The 21,076-nt window shown below is 43.0% G+C and overlaps 1 protein-coding gene across 2 annotated transcripts in view; it reads left to right on the forward strand.

Annotated features, from left to right (window-relative positions):
* Positions 1-3,799: 3,799 nt before the first annotated feature.
* Positions 3,800-21,076, forward strand: part of mxi1 (max interactor 1, dimerization protein) — a 31,892-nt gene continuing 14,615 nt past the window's right edge. The window contains exons 1-3 of one of the 2 annotated variants that reach the window (XM_080413037.1): positions 3,800-4,133; positions 7,804-7,909; positions 12,600-12,629. In XM_080413037.1, coding sequence (XP_080269163.1) covers positions 3,896-4,133; positions 7,804-7,909; positions 12,600-12,629 — 374 coding nt within the window. In that variant the 5' untranslated portion in view covers positions 3,800-3,895. Of the gene's footprint in view, positions 4,134-7,147; positions 7,617-7,803; positions 7,910-12,599; positions 12,630-21,076 lie in introns of those variants that run through there. The other variant, XM_080413038.1, reaches the window with a different exon arrangement.

The following is a 21,076-nucleotide window of genomic DNA, read 5'->3' on the forward strand; positions in this document are numbered from 1 at the left end:
TTCACATGTAAGCCATGGAATTATAGTAATCATGTAATTGATCCCCAGAGACAAACAACAGCAGAGGAGACATTTACAGTGGTCATGTGCTTAGGCTTAACCCCCCAGGGAGAACAAATGATGGGGGTGGGGTGCTAGTGGGGGTATTAGGTCAGGATGAGGGTCCCTTTCAGGAGCCTTGTCGACCACACCAGTGGACAACCGCCCAAACAAAAGAGAGGCACTACAGGTTGATTTACGACAGGGATGTTCTGCAGCTGACGTGCACACTCCCAAGCCACGGTCTTCCTTCCTAAATCACAGCCAACTTAAACCACTTTCAAACCTGGCATCTCTTTTTTGGGCATGTCATTATAGTCAAATATGTTTTTTTTTAAGCAGATCTATAAGTTACGGCTGTTTTCGCCACACAACACCATCATATGGCAAAGTATAAATCAGGCTTTACGGGACACTTTAAAGGACACCCATTCAACCGTATATTCCTATAATTGGTCCTCACTAATGCTCATTTTAAGGTGGTACCTTATGTACTCACATCTCTCATCTCAGTTCAGTAACCTGCCTATCAATGATACTATCTGGGGGCATTCCAAGCTAATGGAAACTACAGCCTATCTCTTCCTGGACAGTTAGCACACTGACATTGAAGCCATTGTTTTTGCATCAATACAAAATTTACAAAAAAAGGTTGAAATGTTGTTTGAAATGACCACTAATGATGTCATCAGCGGGCACATCTTCAAACCATCCATAGTCCAGCAATGAGAAACCGAGTGTGTACACTTACTGTATACCTTCCCATAGTAAGGATCCATAGTGAGAACCCATTTGCAGATGATGTTGAAAATATATTCCTTTAAGTGGTTAACAAATATAAAACCAATATTCTGTTGGTTTTATATCCATATTCACGGTGACATCTTTAGACACTGCAGTGATGCTTTTATCCGAAACAACCTTGAACCTCTGTTGAGTAGCCTACACCTGGCAGAAGATTACAGTCGACTGAACTGAGGTCAGGAGGTTCATCTTATTATCTGGTCAGAAGGTCATCTAGGTGAATGCTAAGAAGAACGGTGATCCAGCCGTTTTGTGAAGATGAAGGATGCCGTAAAAAAGGTCAGTTACCGGTATGCTAATTGCATTCTCCAAGGCCTCATTATCAGAACAAATAGTCATTCTGCAGAGCTTGCCATGTTAGCTGTGAAGACACTTGACTATACATACAATCTCTACTATTGCTCTATTTCAAGCCTTTTGTGTTCAACTGGTTTCACTTCCTGTGTATCTCGCTACCACACACACCCTATATATTATTCCCTCTCCATCCATGAGAATAGGAGCACTGTGTACACGTGGCGGAAGTTTCCTAATTACCCATGAACACACACAGCAGCCAAAGTGTTTCCCTGGGAATGATGTAAATCTGTGACATTTATGAAAATGTCACTGAGTTTTCACAGGGAGCAGTAACGACCCTTTATGGTTGTGTGTTTATATTCTGTCATCATATCTTCTGCCTCAGTGTAACCACAGACGGAAGATTTCAGAGTTCAATTTTGTTGGATTTTCTATTATGCCCTCAATCCACTGTGGCTGTGTGCATATATGATGATGATGATGACGACTCAAGAGTAATACAGAATGGTCCTGAAAAAACACCCAGCGGGTTGCACCCAGCAAAGAAAGTGATTTGCTCAGGGATGAAAACATTACCTCTTGTCACATTCTGGCAAAAAGAGGTTGTTAATATGGCAATTATTGTCTCTCATCATTGTCATCGCCAGGATTATAGTCATATCATATTATCATTGCATCATCACTACCACCACCACCATATCATCATCATCATCATCATCATCATCATCATCATCATCATCATCATCATCATTACGATTCTTCACTGACACAATCAGTGCAGTTCCACTGTTTACTAAAGGGAAATTGAGTCAATTAGACTATCCTCATTGCAATCCTGTTGTTATGGTTGCCACTTGGAGTTAGAAGAATGAGCTCCTGTTATTGAATATTTGACCTTTGTCCCTTTCTCCCTGCTTTGGGCTGTCATGAGCCATTATGAATAGGCTAGACCCTTGATTTGACACGGGAGTTACCTTTTAATTAAGGGAACACAGCGCTGCCTTGAATTGGAATCAAAGCCCAAGAGGCGAGAGGGACGAGTTTGACCTGATTAAGGGCTTCCAACAGTGCCTATGTGGCTACAGGACACATAGCCTGGACCTATAGTTTTTCAAACTGTGACCACGGTGCGACTCCCCCTACTTTGCAGCATTCCAATGCGCAACCTTTGAAAACAAGGCCGAAATGGTCAGTCGAGGGATTGTGACCTACTGTGGCTGTTATTGAAGTGGAAAAAGCTATCACTAATCATCTTTTTGGCACAGGCGCCGCAGCTACGGGCTGTAGCAAAGGGCCATTTTTAAGCACCGAGTAACCTCAAACAGGAAGTGGCCCCAATATTCTAAAGAGGATGTAGCCAGGTGCCTTTAGAAATCCACTCATAAATACACCAGCAATGGCACCTTTCAACCTCCGAACAGGGCAGCACTCTGATGGGTTTCCTTCCTCTGCTGCTACTGCTCACAGAGGGAGGAGAGGTGGGGCAGGGAAGAGAGGGAGGGAGGGACCGACCTTCATAGGTTCCCTGTGCGTTGGACTTGAAAGTTTCTGTCAGTGAACTTTACATCAAACAGATCACGGCCCGCTGGTGGCTCTTTGAAGTGATGGAGGGGGTACCACAGCCTCTGTCTCTACATGTTGCTTTTCAAAATGTACAGACGCTGTGGAAAAGTCAAAGGTCTGCTGAGATCAAGGCTAAGGTCTAGGTCTAGCTGTCTTAGTAACCAGTCCTGTCACTCATATGAGAAAGTGCTAGACTTATTAGTGTAGCACTGGCAATTATGAGTCGTTCTCCTCTCTATTAAGGATAAATATTGGCTACTGGTAGGTCTAAAGAAAAAAACAAGTTGATTTAATAAGAGGACAATTAATTTGGTTATCATGGCAGCCTATCAAAGACGTATTTAAACTACTTAAAATACTAGTAAACATATTTGAATTATAATAAGACAAATATTAAGAAGACGGCCAAGAGAGAGGCAAACCAACTGTGAGTGAGCCTGAGATTATAACTAAAGAGCTACATAATTTATTTCACTTTGCTTAAATAAAAGGCTGAGGACGAGCCTACAGGCGCAAGGACCTTGCGGAGCTCCTGAGGCAGAGGGGGCCGGGCGCTCATGTCCCCCACGCACCGCAACAGACCAGTGTTGCCATATCCGCTTATTATAAGCGTCTTTGGGCTTGTTTTTCTGTAAAGTCGCTTGTAAATATTGCTGGAGTTGCGGGTTGCGTTTTTTTGGGCTTGTTTCTTAAGTGTAGTTGCTTATTTGGGCTTGTTTCCTAATGTCGTTTAAACCAGTGGTTCTCAAACATTTTCATGCCCAAATTAATATGTATTTTTCTGCAGACCCCCCATCTGAAAATATTTTATGCCAGGGACCCCATACAAGATTCTTGTTGATAGAATGTTTTGAAAATATTCCACTTCTCTGCTATTTAAAGAAAATAGCAGATCTACAAGCTCACAATCGTGACGCGTTGTGAGCTTGTAGATCGGCTATTATCAATAAGAAAGGGCTCATGTAGCCTTAGTTGCTTCTTTTGGGCTTGTTTTCATAGACCTGGTTGCTTGTTTCTCTCACAAAACCTGGCAACGCTGCGACAGACAGACATCGGCCGCTGTTCCACATTACAGCCCGCATTCACACAGAAACCCCTACCTACCTAACAGTACTGTGGCAGCCGCTGCCTCAAAGAGTTTATCCTGCTAAGAAAAAGTAGTCCGATCGCACACTAAACCGAGACGAAAATGGCCAAAAGTGAGAGGCAAAGAAGAGGTCTGACTCTGAAGACCGAAGAAGTGTTTTTCGACTCCGAAACGTCCATGGATCAGCAGGATTTCGACATGTCGTCCAGTTGCCCTTTTAATGACGTCTTCAATTCCAAAGACTCCCCATCCATGGATCAGATCGACACTTTTCTGAAAAACGTGCAAGTTTTGCTGGAGGCTGCTAGCTTTATTGAGAGCGCCGAGAGGAAGGATGGAAGTGAGTTTTATTTTTGTGTTGCATTTTGGCCTTTTCGATCGTTTGCTTCTGAATTTTTTACGAAAACAAGACTTTCATTGTCTACACTACAGTCTCAGACAACAAAGGGCTGAGTTCATTCAACTATAAAGCACCATAGCCTTGTTATAATGTCTATGCGTGCTGCACTTGACTAGTGCGATCTGCAACATCAAATTGTATTATAGATAGATAGATACTTTATTAATGCCCGAAGGGAAATTCAGATATCCCACAGCTCACACAGGCATACATTAAGGTTAGTTAAAAAACACATCACAAAAAGAGGGGAGCACAGGTTAAAACTGAGAGAGGACAAATATATACAAAATATATTATGTATAAGCATAAAAAGCATTAAAAGGTGTCACTGGGAATAATAATAATAATCATCCTTTGGAGGGGTAAAGAACCTATTTGTGGTCTAGCATGATCATATTTTAAACTATGTTTCTCCAGATGCATGTAGGACATTGCAGCACTTTGCAAACTGCACTCTATAGCAAACCAATTTAATTGGTTTGCTTTAGAGTGCAGTTGCAGAGTGCTGCAATGTCCTACATGCATCTGGAGAAACATAGTTTAAATATGATCTATCATATTTCCCTGCAGTATAGTAGAGAGATACATATGACATAATGATTGGGTGTGTGTGTGTGGGTGTGCATGCTGGCAGCCACTCCGATATAAGAAACATTCTGACCACATTGCAGCGCCCTCTCCAACTCAGTTGAGGATGATGTCATTGTCATCCTCGTATACAGGCTCTTGGTTAAAAAACAACTTTAATCGCCAGAGCTACTGTAGATATCATTAGTGGATGTTGAATTGGCCGTGTTTTATGAAAACAAATGAAGAGTTAACTCGTTCTAAACGGCATTTATTAGTTTATGTGTGGTTTTATATTTTGACATTTGGCAGCTTAGACAGGCATTATAGGTGAAGACTGAACCGCTCTTGCATAGCCCTTTTAATGTCGTGGCAGATTACTTCTCTGTAAAAAATAATATATTATTATTGTGGGTCTGCTGATCAGTTGCAAGTCATATAAAAATAGATTTGCTTGTCATCATTGTTAATCTTTATAAACACGTGTTATGAATAATTGAATACTGTCTAATGCATATTGCACTAACGTTGTTGCCGTTTAGCAAAATCACCAGTTATATTGTAACATTACGTTGCACCAGATATACTGGCTATGCTTTTTTTTTTCTTCTCCTCTTCAACCGATTGTTTGCTTCCTGGTTTTATATTTGTGGGTGTTTTCGCATGGCTTCCACATGGCGCAAAGCGCCGCTACGATTGGCCGAGAGCAAGTTCGCTTCTCACGCCTGTCAACGCCTGCCACCAATCGTGTGCCTTCCTGGCGGTGACGTCATGTGTTGCTGGGCCTGGCTTCGGCCGACACATGCTAAGTGTTGCCATGTCCGCTTATTATAAGCGACTTTGTGCTTGTTTTCTGTGAAGTTGCTTGTCAATATTGGTTGTTGCGGTTTTTGGGGGCTTGTTTTTAAAGTGTAGTTGCTTATTTGGGCTCGTTTCCTAATGTTGTTTAAACCAGTGGTTCTCAAACATTTTCATGTCAAGGAACCCACAAATTGTACGTAGGCTATTTGTCTGCGGACTGAGAATATTTTGTGCCAGGGAGTGGACCTGTGTATCAGATTTGTGTTGTTGTTGTTCCAATTTTTAATTCCCCCCCAAAAATATATCTTGAAAATAGCAGATCTACAAGTTCACAACGCTTTGCGGTGTGACGCGTTGTGAGCTTGCAGATCGTCTATTTTCAAATAGCCAAAGTGCTAATGTGGCCTATATAGTCGCTTCTTATGGGCTTGTTCTCATAGACCTGGTTGCTTGTTTCTCTCTCAAAACCTGGCAACGCTGCCTACCACTTTGGTGAATCATGGGACTTGTAGGATGTGTGGGATTATTGTGGAGCTAGAGAAACTGACAGAGACACTTGGCCATGCTAAAGTGGGATCCAATGTTTTATTTCTGTGCATGCAGCATCCTGTTTCATAACTCTCCCATTAATCAATGAACTTGGCCCCCATTAAATTATAAACGGATGAAGTACTAGACACCAAGCAGCATATCCTGCTGTTTTGTAGTATGTGTGATAGAGATACAGTCTGTTATTATTGAACGTCGATATCATCATCATAATAATCATAATCATCGTCATCATCACCACTCACATAATTAATCAAAACATAGGACTTTGATTGATAAGCTTTAGGCCTTCATATTCTTTATTTCAAGGACCCCCAGTTTGGCATGCATTAGGCCACGGGGACCCCATTACTCTGACAATGGTTCCATTTCAGACTGATTGATTGATTGATGTACTTTATTTAGTAAGACATGAGAACAGTACATGACAGTACATAACAGTACAAATTCACAATACAAGGTCTACTAAACTGGAAATCTCATTAAGCACTGAGCTTGTTTAAGATGAGAACCCCATGCACACAAATCATGATGATTTGACGAAGACCTGTAAAGGGTCCATTTGGGTCCTATCAATCATTTAGCTGGGGACCCCTGGAACCCCCTCAAAGGCCCCTGGAGGTCCCCAGAACCCACTTTCAGAACCACTGTTGTATGGGATTTTACCTGTACAAATAAAGGTCAAATAGTTGACTATTGAACATGTAGTCCCATATGATTTTGCTAACCGACTAAATACATAAAACTGACATACAACACAAGTACACACATGATCATTATTAATATACTGGCCGTTAAATGCAGTGGTGTAAAGTAACTAAGTACATTTACTCAAGTAATGTGTACTTTTTCCACCACTGCTTAAAAATGCAGTGTGTGTGTCGAGTTGGCCTGCTGTGACTAAATGGATCAGGCCATTCAATAAAATGACTCGGTTTCCCAGGGTACCTCGCGGTGGGACAAGCCCCCTTTCCCTGGAGGGCCCCGCCCCCCAGCTGTAGAACCTAGGTAAACAAACTGGGAGGAAAGGAAAGGAAACGAGCAGCAACAGCAGGGACTTTTGCTGGCTCTGGGCTGTTTGTTGGGGGGGACATTTTATATTGTTTGTAAACATTTTTTGTACAACTTTGTTATCGTGTTTCTAAGACACTTTTAGTACTTTGATACACTGGGTTTTGTCGTTTTTAATGATCGGCCTCTGTGAAGCTTTGGCTGCAGCTTGTAAAGCTGGTGGAAAACACTGGCTTGTTTTTTTCTCTCTCTCTCTCTCGACAAAAGGCTGCTCGGGGCCAGCGAACAATATATATATATATTTTAAAGCAACATGTGTGTGTGAAACCGATCGAACATTTCAATATCGATCAGCTGTACCAGTTGTTTTGGAAAGATCACGTTAAAACAAAACAACAACACTAATCCATAGGCAAAGTATCATGACGGCTGTTCAGGTGATAAACATCCAGCTATTATTGGAAGCTGCGGAATATCTAGAAAGGAGAGAAAGAGGTAAATGGTGGAATCCCGATCATGGTCTAATAAGAAGGGTTTAAAAAAAAAAACATGTATTTTATTCTGTACATAGTAGATTAGTGTGCGACTGTGTGTCGGTGTTTACGTGGCAGCCCTGGTTGGGTTGCATGTTGCGATCAGACGTGAAACTCACCACGGTTTTTACTGCTCTTTCATCCAACAGAATGTGAACACGGATACGCCTCAACGTTACCTTCGAATGAAAACACAAATAATTACCAGAGGCAACGGAAATTCCGAAACAAGAAGTTCAATAATACCCACAACAGGTAAGACTTTTAAATGAAGTGTCCCTTCTTCCTGTTATTTGAGCATACCTGTACGTGACAGCCCTTGATATTCAAAGTCACTCGTCTTAAATGTATAAATAAAGCTTAATTTGAATATTTTTGATCGAAATGTATAATTTCGTGGGTAACCAAAAAGAACAGATCTTCAAGCAAACAACACGTCGCTAAGCGACGTGTTGTTTGCTTGTAGGTCTGTTCTTTTTATTAGGTTTCATTTCCTCTAAGCAGCATGTTCTGGAAAACATAGCTTTCTAGTATGTTTGTATGCAGTCATAAAACGACGTTACTGAGAATAATTTGTCTTTTTTTAAATAAACTACAATCGTAGGTTAAGGTTTAGTGAACGTTTCTATTGGGTTAGGTTAGTGGGGGTAGGTAGCAGCATCAACAACAGCCAGTGTTGCCATATTTTGTGAGAGAAATAAGCAACCAGCTCTAGGAAAACAAGCCCAATAGAAGCGACTATGCTACATGAGCCCAAGTTTAAACCTATTTGAAAATAGCCGATCTACAAGCTCACGATGCGTTTTGAGTTTGTAGATTGGCCATTAAAAAAAAAAATCTAGAAGAAAATGTAGAATATTTTTTGAAACATTTTAACAACACAAATCTTGTATGGGGGTGGTCCCTGGCATAAAATATTTTCAGATCAGGGTCTGCAGATAAATACATAGGCTATTCATTTGGGGTCCTTGATGTGAAAAGAAAAATAAACACTGGATTAAACATCATTTTAGGAAACAAGCCCAAATTAGTAACCACACTTTAGAAACAAGCCCAAAAAAACGCAATCCGCAACTACCTATATTTACAAGCAACCTTACAGAAAAAGAAGCCCACAGTTGCTTATAACAAGGCGACCTGGCAACACTGATCAACAGCTCGCTAGCATTCATCAGCTGATTGTCAAGCTGCCTGCAGCTGCTTAGGGACATGGGTAAAAGTGACACCTTCAGAACAGAACGAACAATCCTTTACAATGTGCCACACTTGCTCCACAAGCGACTGAAACGTTTTTTTGTTGTTGCTGTACATACTAAATTTTCTTAGTCTATTTTTGACGTGAGGAATTTCCACATTTTCACATGATATCATTGTTGTCTACACTGTGGGAGTCTGTGACAGTTTTATCACCATCCCTAAAAGGGAAAAGCTGCTATTTATGGCAAGTTTTGCTTGCAATCCTCCCAACACAAATACCTGGAGATCTTTGAGGAATAAGCTAATTAATTAGTTATAGATTTGCTCTATATGGTCTTTTAGCAGGTTCATTATTCTGGAATTGTATCGCATTGAAAAAAGTGTGGTTGAATTATTGTTGGATTGTGCATCCAGCATGTCTTTAAAGTAGTAACGTTTTCAACAAAACTAAAGTTAAATTGTATATCTTTTGTCAGTGGCAAAAGTTTCACAACACCCACTCCATGAATTTCACCCCCGGAAGCCTTTTATTTATATATTTTCTATTGAAAGTGGACTGGGGGGACTTTCCCGGGGAAATGACGTTCCTGGCCAACGTCATGACGTCGTGGCCGACGTCCCCAGGAACTACCGCAACGGTTTCCTGTTTGGCCAGGAACTACCGCGGTAATAGCAAAAAGGAACCTCACGCTGATGTTAAGAGAATGTAGGATTTGAAGATCGAAAAAGAACAGAAAAAGAAAGCACAGCTCATGGTAACTAATGCTCCACTGGCTAAGAGAAACGATCCGTAGATAGTATAAAACAATTAAAAGATCGCTTTTTGAAACGCTTCCGGCTTCCGGTGAAAACGAATGGAATTCTGGGTAATCGAGGATTACGGAAATTGTATGCAGTGACGGTAGTGACCAGCAGAGGTTGCTAAAAATCGTTATTTGGGATTCTGCATTGTATAACTTTAAGCCCTACTGTGTAATATCAACTGAACTTCAACTTCAAGTTTATAGTCACACTCACATCACATGTTTACAGGTGTAATAGACTGGGTGAAATATTTTTTTGTACACGCTCCCAACATTTTGCAGTTTACAGAAAAGGGTTGTACTCGTAAGGGTAGGGAATATAGAAACAAGAAGACACAGTGTCACTGTCAAATATACATAAGGTGCATGGTCAACATAGAATAAAGAGGCTTTAATTATCATAATTATCATGTAGCTTGATGTAATGTGTGATAAACAAATGGCTCTTGTAAAGTACCGTACACTCTGATGGAAGACATGTGCATTGGGGGAACAGGGACTGCAGCCAAGAATCTCCTCCGATAAAGCCAAAGTAGTGTGCTGAAATAGCCGATCTACAAGCTCGGATGCGACACGCTCTGATCTGGGAGATTGGCTATTTTCGGCGCTCGACTCTGTTGTACGACCAAGTCTAAATCAGCCGATACGGCTCAATGTGATTTCACTTGCCACTATGGTGCTTACATGAATCTTTCCATTGACAACTACTGTATGCATCAAATGGAAGCCTAGCCTCCTCTATCTCTCAGAGCTTTTTAATATTAATGCAGGAACGGGCCACAAACAGGAACTGTGCATTACTCATCAACAGCGCAGCACGCTCACTCACGTTGCCTAGTTCTGCATGGCAACAGTCACGATCAGATATAGGTCCAGGCATGCTCCAGGTGAGGCCACCTCCTTTGTGACATGCCGAGGCTTAAAGTGATGGGCTTATCTCAGTCTGTCCTTTCACCTACTGTTTACAGCGGTCGCCTTTATCTCATTGACCTGCTGCTTGTGTGTGTGCGTGCGCGTGAGCGTCGGTGCGTGCATGCCCATACACAAGCATGCTTGCGGAAGGAATCCAGTGTTGTTTATATTGTCATTGAGATTCTGACGTGTTGATAGATGACATGGGAGGTGGGGAACGGGTTTACATTTACAATGATAAAAGAGCATATAAAATCAAGGCGACTTAGATTGAATTTTCTGAGTGGGTTCTGCTGGAGCGTATAAAGACATTGTGTGTGTTGCTTCACTGTTGGCTGTAGTGGGGGGCTGGGCTAAGAGATGCCACTGATTCAGAGTAATGGTAGCTTCACACGAGAGAGAGAGAGCACGAGGGGGGTGGCTGTCATACAGATGAAGTGGCTTAGATCAGTGGTTCCCAACCTGAGGTCCGAGACCCCCTTGAGGGTCGCCAAAGATCGCAGGAACGGCGTGAGGCCGTGTCTATTTGGAGGTAGTCCTACATTTTAAACATGTTGCACAAAATCATAACTTGGATTTTTCAAGGTTTTTCTAAAAGTTCAAAAAAATAGTGAAAATTGTCTGTCTACAAGCTCACAACGTGGCTTGTTGTGTCAGATGACAGTAAGAAGTTGGGCTCCAAGGAAAAAAGGTTTGGGTAACACTGGCTTAGATGAATCAAGATACATTCTGTATTGGCCTATTCAGAGCATAAGCATTACAGGGGGAGTTGTAGAATATGTGAGTTGCGACCTGTCAAACACATGCACGTGAACGCTAACGGCAGTTGTGGGTTTTCTGGTAATGGCGCAGGCCAGCTTATTAGTTAGGATGATTTCCTTGTGATAGCTGCTAGTCCACGGCCATAGACCTTGCCATGTTCTATCAAATATACTGTCACAGTTGAGTTGATAACCAGTCTTGCGTACCCTACTACAAGCACAGTAATGTATTCTAACAGAGACATGTGGTGTTTTTATTGGTATAAATAATTGAACACAAAAAAGCCTTCTTTCTAATGTGGTGACAACTGCCCATGTATACTAACCTCACAACTTGAGAAGCTGTAAGGAACCAAAGAAATGTTTTCATTTGTTTACCTTTTCTTTGGGCCACTAGCACCACTGTCACCATATTTCCTGTGCTCCTGCCCCCTGCTAACAGCACAACAGGCTGTCATGTTAATACAAGATGAGAAAAGAGAGAGTGGGGACACATAAATCCCCAATAAGGAGAATTGATGATCACATGACCCGGGAGAAATCGGTTCCTCCCCCTAAAGCCTGTCCCTGAGGTGCAGTGCACTTTATGTGGCTAGGAACCCAGCCGTTTATGTATCAGGAGGAGGGCCTGTGTCCCTTCAGTGTGTTTCCACACAAAGAAGCTCTTAGGGGCCAGATGATTCACTTTACATTATTAACAGAGCACTGAACCCTGGCTACAGTGTGTGCACTCACACTCACCCACCAGCGTATGTTGGTACACACACACACACACACACACACACAGATCTGTTGTGCTGTAGTCAAGGCTTTGTAGTGCAACTTTGCAGGCCTGACAGTCATGTGGGGGGGCGGGTGGAGAGTTTGTTAGCATTTGTGCGAAGGCTGCACTGCACTTGGCCCTGACTTTGTCTCATTTGGGACTAATTAATAAATCCATTCAAACGAGGCAAAGCCAATTCAGTGCGTCTCTATTGGGCTTTGTTTGTCCAGCTTACATGTATATTAGCCAGCCTGTGCAGAATGAGGTTCCAAGAGTGAATAGACCTGAACATGCAATGCAAGTGTAGGCTGTTATTAACCACTTATGCCCTATTTCACACGTTGTCCATTTAAAAAATAGCCGATCTACCAGCTCACTACCAGTGTGGGCTTGTAGATCGGCTCTTTTTGAAAAATGTTTGATACATTTTGAAAACTTGGGATAAATTGACACCGCCAGACTGAAAATGGTTAAGTGTGTGACTTGTCCTCTACTTTCTATTGTTGCAGGTCCACACACAATGAGCTGGAGAAGAATAGGTGAGTTGGTCTTCCGCTTTTAACTTCACTTAATTTGAGTACACTGTATGCTAAAACACACGCTCACACACTCTGCCCTGACACCATAACCAGTTCCTCACATCTTACTCTCTTACTTTGCCAGGCTTTAGTCTGTCCTCAAGCAAGCATTTCCTCTTCAACAGGTCATTAAAAACAAAAGTATAAGGGCCACCTAGTTCCAGTGAGCTATGGGCATTTCTCTCTCTCTCTGTCTCTCTCTCTCTGTCTCTGTCTCGCTAACACTCCTGAGTCACAACTCTGCATGGGTTTATGCAACAGTGTGGTTGCTAAGGGCTTTGAGTTACATGGACAAGGCAAGGGTGCATGCAGGCAGGGCTGAAACTGGAGACCAAAGTTCAGTGCTTGTTGAAATGTAAAGATGTCTTTTGAGTGGATCGTGCGTGGGGGGTGGAGGAGGGTTTAATGGTCGCAAAGTTTCTGCCCCAACTAGATGCTTGCTTTTCATGGGTTTCACCCGAACGTAAAAGTACTTGGATTTTCAATTTTTTAAATCTCGGTCTTCACAAGATAGCATCTCTGCAGTGCACCATTAGGAATGTGGCGTATTGAAATAGGCCGTGGCTTGTGATGGTTTGTCTGCCACTGCTTCTTTTGGTGGTGACAAAAGATAGTGGTTTCTTAGAAGCCCTTATCAGATTGTGAGTCCACCGCCCACATTGGGCACTAGTCGTCTGTGTTTTGGCTTTGTAGTTTCACAAGACAATCATGCTGTGAGAGGGTTCACTTCCAGACCATAAATAAGTGCAGCTAGACTTTCAGGATTTATGGTAAATAAAAAAACAACCGCCTTCCATTTCATTATCTCCAAGCATGTGGGTACAATGAAAGGATGTGTGTGTCCATTGAGTTAACCTATTTGACCGGTGTACCCCAGGTGTCTATACTTGGTCCCCTCCTTTTTTCCTCTACACCGAATCTCTTTGCCAAAAATAGCCGATCTAAAAGCTTTCGGTGGAAGTTTGTATATTGTGACATGATGCCCAGAATAGTGATACTAGGGGTTCATGTGGTTAAATATAGTCCGTCCGTCACACAGAGTTCATGCGTCATCATGATTGTGGTGCTAGTATATGTTGCCTTGCTTTCTCCCCCCTACATGAGGCCAGCCGGATGCCCAACTGGTCCAGACAGATAGCAACAGCAGCATCACCCACACAGGTTGCTTCGTCAGTGTTCCTCCATGCTGCCACCCCATGTGACACCACCATGTGTGGGATGTGGCAGAGATAAAGTGATCCGTGCTTGTTGTGCTCACGGGGAGGAGGAGGAGAGTCAGAGAGAGGCACTGGCCTGGAACATGCTGTTCTGTGCAACACTGCACAAGTCATGATGAGGCACCTACAAGTCCTTGTCCTTGGTCTCTTAAGCTGAACACCTTGAGTCTGAGGTTGCTGTTTGTAGGGATGCACTGATTAATTGGATGAACATCGGTATCGGACGATACTTGCCTTGCTGACTCTATACTTGCCATCTGTTTGTTGGCAAATATGTTATATGTGTATCGACATTGGCTATCAGCCAAATTGTTATTTTAATCGGTATCGGCCCAGAATTTCCCAGTCGGTTCATCCCTAGTTGCAGGTGAATTACAGTACCAGCCTAATCACATTTTCATTAGCAAAGAAAGAGAAAAATCCATCTTTATTTGTATTTATAATAAATAAATAAAATGAGAGACACACTTTAGGTCTAAATCGCTTATAATCCCCACTTTTTCTTTTCTTGCCAGCGGTTAATCCAATTCCCCTTTAAGCACATGTCCCGCTGTAAGCTATATGTGTCAGGCATAGTTGTGCAGTCAAGTGTGTGAGGCTTACGCCATACACAGTAAAATCCTCAGCGTTAATTTATCCATTTGTAACTCAGAGTGTACAAATGTACACTCCTAAGAGTTAAATTAACCCATAGGATTTTACTGTGTAATTGAGGAGTGGGGCAGCCCTGTCTTTCCATCTCAGCAGACTCCTCTAGTGCTGTAAATTGGAGGTGGCGGCCCGTTTACGGCCCAGCCGGGCTGGGGCCTTTGCAACACTTTTATCAGGCGCTCACATCTCCTTGCGGCTGTGAAGGCCTCGCCTTCCGTGGCTACCGCAGGACCTGATAACCTCTCTGCAAAGAGCTGGAGTCATGACGGGGCAAGACCACAGGACTCAGATGAAAGGGTTTTTTGCAAAAAACCCACATTCCAGATGCTCACATAGCGCGGCCCACCAAAGATAACGCCGTGGCCCTGCCACTTTGATCAACGCTACGCATAACAAACCCATTTTACTGCCACATGTCACCACTAAATTACACTGTTAGTTAGGTTTAACAGTACACAGTAAAATCCTCATTGTTAGTTTAACTCTGCAAGTGTAAAAATGGACCGTGTGTACAGATGTAGCAGAATTGTTTGCTGCCACTATATATAATGTTGCTATTCTAATTTCTAAACAACCCCTTTCATCACCCCGTCCTCTCTGTAAGTCATTGTTGTTTGAAACGTGTCAAGTGGCGGATTTGCTCACTTTATGCCCCAGCTAAGGCAAGTAGTGGTTTAGTCATGTTGAACTTGAGGGCGAGTTGTATAACACACGATGAGGGAATTACACGGTGCACTGTTTATTTTTGCCATTTTCTTACGCCTTATTTCAGATAGGTCAGTGTAGAGAGACAGGAAACCAAGGGCAGAGAGAAAGGAAGGACGGACATGCAAAACAAAAAAGGGGTTGGATTCAAACCCGTGTTCTCACACTCGCTAGGAGCATAATGGTCTGTGCACTAAATGGCCGAGCCAGCAGCCACCAACGATGTACAGTAAAAAATGTTTTTAATAATGTCTCCGTTTATGGTTAATCAATACAACAGGCTTTTTACTCACTACAATAAAATCCAAAGGAGTCAACGGTCATCAACCCCCTCCTCTCCACCTTCTATTAATTTTCATATTGTTTATCAGGACGTTGTCCATAATAAAGACAGGGACAGATTTCGCTGCCCATGGCAGGGTCACAGATGCAGTATTAGTTTTTCCACTCTGTCCTTTACAAAGCTGAGTTTGTGTAAACAGTGTGTTAAACGCCATTCAGCGTGAGCTCTCTGTGGAATATTAACACGGATACCTCCAAGTCATATTTCAGAAATAGACAATCTACAAGCTCACAAGTCACGTCATGTCGCAAATCTTCTAGAAGTTTTGATTTGTTTTCCTCCTGAAGTTTTCGCCTATAATGATAAGCCCAAAATAGGGACGCCAGGGTTAATGTGGTTAAGGTGGCACGTGAAGAGTGACCTTGAGGTCCGCCCCACTTAGTATTTTTTTTGTTCTGTGTCGGTGGCCTGGGATAAATGAAGATGGTCACGGCTCATTTGCGTTCGACATTGGAGCGGTGTGTGGGTGTTCTCGTCCGCCAGGTTTTTTTTTCTTTCTTTTTTTTTTTGTCCCCTTCCAAAAACTGCAAAACACACGCAACCGTTCCACTTAGATGCAGCCTACAGAACACTTTGGTTGTCATTACGTGAGTGGGCTGCAAATGTGGTGGTGGGGGGGGGGGGGGGGCCCATCTGGACTAATACAGTCATGAGTCAGAGTGTTTTTAAGTAACTGGAGGTGATATTTCACAACAATTGCAGTGACCTTTCAGTTAACTACATAATATAGTGTTTGATATCCATGAACCAATGAAACATTTTTACATCCTCCTTTTGCTCAATATATCTGTAAGGTATATGTCTGAAAGGAAGTCTAAATATGTATACATTATTAGTAATAATACCTTGTTAAGAGGGTTTTGTAATCAATTTGCAAGAGTAAGGTGTCCCAATAGTTTAAGTGGTAAACATCTTGTTTTCGAGTGAACCTTGCCATTCTTTTCTCATTCTTCCTATAAATATAATACCTGCGTTCAGGCCTTCAGGGGTGAGTAGCCACACTTTGTATAAAGCCCCAGCCCCATGTTTTCTGGATGTGCTGATGCTGATACTCCTCGAAGAGAACCGTTAGAACTGCTGCACCAGCCGCTCCCGTTTTGTCTGCCCAGTGAGCGCAGGCCTATTCTGAGGCTTCGCTGCAGGGCCTAAAAACCGGCACCATTTGTTCTCCTCCAACGTGACGACTTGTAAGCTTTTCTTGGCTCGGGAAAGCGGCTTAGGGGACTTGATCTTTGGTCTGGCGAGCCCAGCTATGGAGCTCTGGTGGAGCATGCACACGTGCTAGCTAGGGCACGTTTCCCCTCCATCCTGTTGTTGTCCAGCGCCAGTTAGGGCTGTCACGATTACAAATTTAAGTTGCCGATTAATTATCACTCAAATAATTGCGATTTAACGATTTAATTGTGTGTCGTTGAAAATGTATGGAACATTATGGATAAAAATTACATTTCTGTTTGGCTTTTAGCTTTCGTAAACAAAAGTTGCACAGGGCAGATATGACAAATAACACATATTTAGTTACTTTATACTTAAAAATAAACATTAATAGTGGAAATAGCCGATCTATAAGCTCAAAGTTTTGAGCTTATAGATCTGCTATTTCCACTATTTTAGATTTTTTGGGAAAATATATTACATTTTTTAACATGGAATTGATTATGACGATTATGCAAAAATAATTGCGACTATATAAAATAATTGCGATTATATAAAATAATTGCAATTAGACTATTATATAATAATTGTGACAGGCCTAGCACCAGTCCGCCCCCCCCCCCCCCCCTGCTAGCCTGCCCAGTGTTTCGGTTTGACCGACCGACGGTGACGGAACAGGAGGAAGTCATTGACAGGCTGATGGGATGAGAGGAGCGATAGGTCAAACACACCTGACTCAGGAGAGCCTTGAGCGACACACAAGCGTGATAATACGCTCTCCCAGTGTATCAGTTAGTGCTGCCCGGGGGACAATCTAAACCTGTAATTAACACAGTGATCTACATTAGGTAAACCAGTACCAGGGTGGTATATAATTAACACCAGAGCCCCACTCAAATGCTGGTGATTGTGGTGCATCATTTGGTCTTTATAATTGCTGCTGTTTAATGTAACGTTGGTGAAAGTAGGTCACTGGCTTGTATTCCAAAAATAAAACTGATGGTTTTGAGTGTTTTGGCTCGCATTTAGACTATTTGCCACACGCACACATTTCAGGGTTAAACGACACAACATTGTCTTCCAAAAACAGCTTTAGGAAGACTTGAGAGAATCCTTGTTTACCTTTTGACACAGGTCACCCATAACCCCCTGACTGCGCAGCAAAATCCTCAGTGTTCATTTATCCATTTGTAACTCAGAGTTTACGCAGTGTAACCAAAATGGAGCCTTTTGGGTCCATTTTGAGTACATTTGTACTGTCTCAGACTTAAATCAACACTGATGATTTTACTGCCCCTGGATCCTCTGACCTTTTGACTCTGGTTATCTTCCCACCTCCTTGTTGTGCCCTTATACAGCAAACTGCATCCTCACCGCATTCCATGAAAGGACACCGCGTTAGCAAACTAACAGGGCCGGGCGACGGGCATACAGGCTTAGTCAGCAGGTTGGAGCCCAAGGTGTTAGACTCAACGGGCTTGTTTAATTTGAAGGACCAAAAATAGCAACGGTGTGTTGTTTTGAATGAGAGAGAGGCTGTGAAGTTTAGGCACGAGGAGGAAAAGTATCAGACTCCTCCTGTGTTCTTTCTGGTCTCTCCCCCTGCAATAGCAACCCTTCGGCTCGTCCTCCTACGCGCCGTTTTGCCATTAACGGCAGCGGTGGTGGGTCAGACTTGTTGATAAGCCCACGCTAGCATAAGTGGACTGACATGCTGTTGTTACATTGTGTTCCAGGATGGAATGCTCCTGTGTTCCTTCGCTTGGTACAGTAGCTAGTCATGCTGCTTAGTCATTTAGCGGCCATGTTAAACTAAATCCACACCTAAAGGCAGAAAGAAAGAAAGAAAGAAAAATGCTTATTGGGGGGGAAAAAACAACCCACAGCATATTCATTTAGGCTAAATCTAACTATATGTCTATTTTTAGCCTCACAGCCGGGGAAAAGGGGAAAAACACCACTCGCTTTTGACCAATCACAGTGCCCTTGATGTTAGCAACTCACCAATGAGAGTGCAGATCTTCCCGACTATCTGACGTCGTTCTCTCCCTGAATGTAGGCTAGAATGTACAACTAAATATATTGTCTAAAATATAGATGCATAACATATACGATGTGTATATTGTATTTGGAGGAATAGTACATGGAATAACATTTGTTAAAATTATGTTTAAATCAACTTAACCTAACTTTTGTATGTTCGCACGCATGTCCATTTGTGTGTGTCTCTCTGCATTTGTGTGTTTGTGGGAAAAGGCGGCGGATGTAGTGTGGGCTATGTTTGGATTACGATCCTCCATTGGACGTACCAAAGCCTCTCTGGAGGATGTGGTCTGAAGGGGCACTGAAACCCCCCCACCCTCATCCCACACACCCCTCGCACAGAGCTAACATCTGGCTGGATGGCCCTCGGTTTGCACCAGGGCCTGTTTTAGGAGCCATGCTGCCATATTGGAGTTTAATCCAAAGCTTCTCTCGTCCTGACCCCAGGACCAAGCAAGGGGTGGAGCGGGTGGAGCGGGTCAGCAGCTGGTCCGATGGATGGATGAATGAATGGAAGTGGAGACACTTGATTTTTGAGCATAGAAGGGCATTGGAATCATGTGATCTCCTGTGATCTCCACCGCTCTGTGTGTGTGTGTGTGTGTGTGTGTGTGTGAGAGAGAGAGAGAGAGAGCGTGAGAGACGTTGAAAAAAAAAACAATGTCTTGGACAACCCAACTAAAGGCATGTGATCTCACTCTCTACCTCTTTCACTTCTCTCTCTCTCGCTCCCCTTCTCCCTCCAAGAGCGAAGCCTTTGTCAGTGGAGCAGATTAAAAGGCAGTGTGCACGTGTGAACTAATCCATGTGTCAGTGATGGGTTTCAGCCCCATTCTCCCTTGGCTCTGCTACACATACCGCACAGCTGGCAGGACCCCCCCCCCCCCCCCCCTCCTAGTCAGCCTGGTATGGGTGTGTGTGTGCCTGTGCATGTTGTTTGGCTTTTCAGCTTTTTTCATCTCAAGCTAACCAGTCATCTTTCTTCTTCTCTGTCTGATGATCTTCTGGTTTCCTATGCATCCCCCCCCATCTCTCTCTCTCTCTCTCTCCCTCCCTTCTTCTTCACTGTTGCTATGCATCGTTGCAGATGCCTCTCAGTGGCTTGGCATGGCTTCAGCGTGTGTTGGCGTGACGGCGGTCGGTGTCAGTCTGCCCAGTAATGACTGCCGTCCGTCCGTGCACTTTATTTACCAGCCTTCCGCATGGGGATTGGCTGCAAGAGGGGTTCCCCTGTGATCCCACATTGATTTTTTTCCCCCTTTTTTTCCGTCTTCAGCCTCCCATTAGTCTGTTATTATAGTAGCTCCTACACTTTCAGTGTGGTTTCAAATCCTGCATCTCGCCGATGTTTTTCCAAGCGAGTTCCAGTGGCGATCCCAGACTAAACAATCCCACCGGCGGCGTTCCCGTCCGTCCGCAAGCCAGTCACAGGAAGGTGGGGACTCTGTTAGCAGAAGTTGGGAGTCTTTGGGAAGGATTGAGGTCACAATTCAAATGAATTGTGAATCTAAAAAGGAAATACAGCTTTGAGAATTAACCTATTTTTGGCATGGCATTATAGTTGAAAAATATAAAAGAAATTCTAAAAAGTTCAAAGAATAAAAAAAGAAATTTGTATTTTCGGAAAAATGGCAGATGTAAAAGCTTGGAGATACCAGCATTCCTCACATTACACAACTGTGTTTGTCAAGTGTAACAATTAGCCATCAGTACACTCAATGGACGATTGTATTGGTGGGGTGGGTGGGGGGCACCATGCAACCAACACAAGGCGTAACGTGGGGTAGTTTTAGTTTAGTTTAGTTTTTCCTGGCAGGCTGTTTAAGTCTTAAGGACTTGTTTTTTTAAAGTGTCTTTCCATCAATAGATTTCCTGAGACTTCACTCGTCAAACCGTCAGGGAAACGGACAACAGGCTTAGTTCAGTTAGTCCAGTTTTCTTTCCTTCTTCATTTGAATAGAAAATCTTCTGTAGAGATCAGCTGGTGAAAAGGATCACTAGGACAGAGTCACTGGCCATTGGCTGGCCTAGTGTAACCCAGCCCAGATCACTCATCTGTGTCGGCTCCCAAGGCTAGTTTCTGGGCAGATTACAAACAGACAGAAGTCCTCTCTCTCTCTGTCTGTCTCTCTCTCTCCATCTATCCCATCTGTCCATGTTTCATAAAGGAGAAGAGAAATGCATTGGTCTTTCATTGGAGAGAAGTCTGCAGCAGCAGTTGAGCAGAGCCTGTTTTAATCTGTGTGTGTGTGTCACAGAGAGAGAGAGAGAGAGTGTATGTGAGAGCCCAGAAA

This window comes from Gymnoscopelus braueri, assembly GCF_963280865.1.
Source record: "Gymnoscopelus braueri genome assembly, chromosome: 2".
Classification (NCBI taxonomy): Eukaryota; Metazoa; Chordata; class Actinopteri; order Myctophiformes; family Myctophidae; genus Gymnoscopelus; species Gymnoscopelus braueri.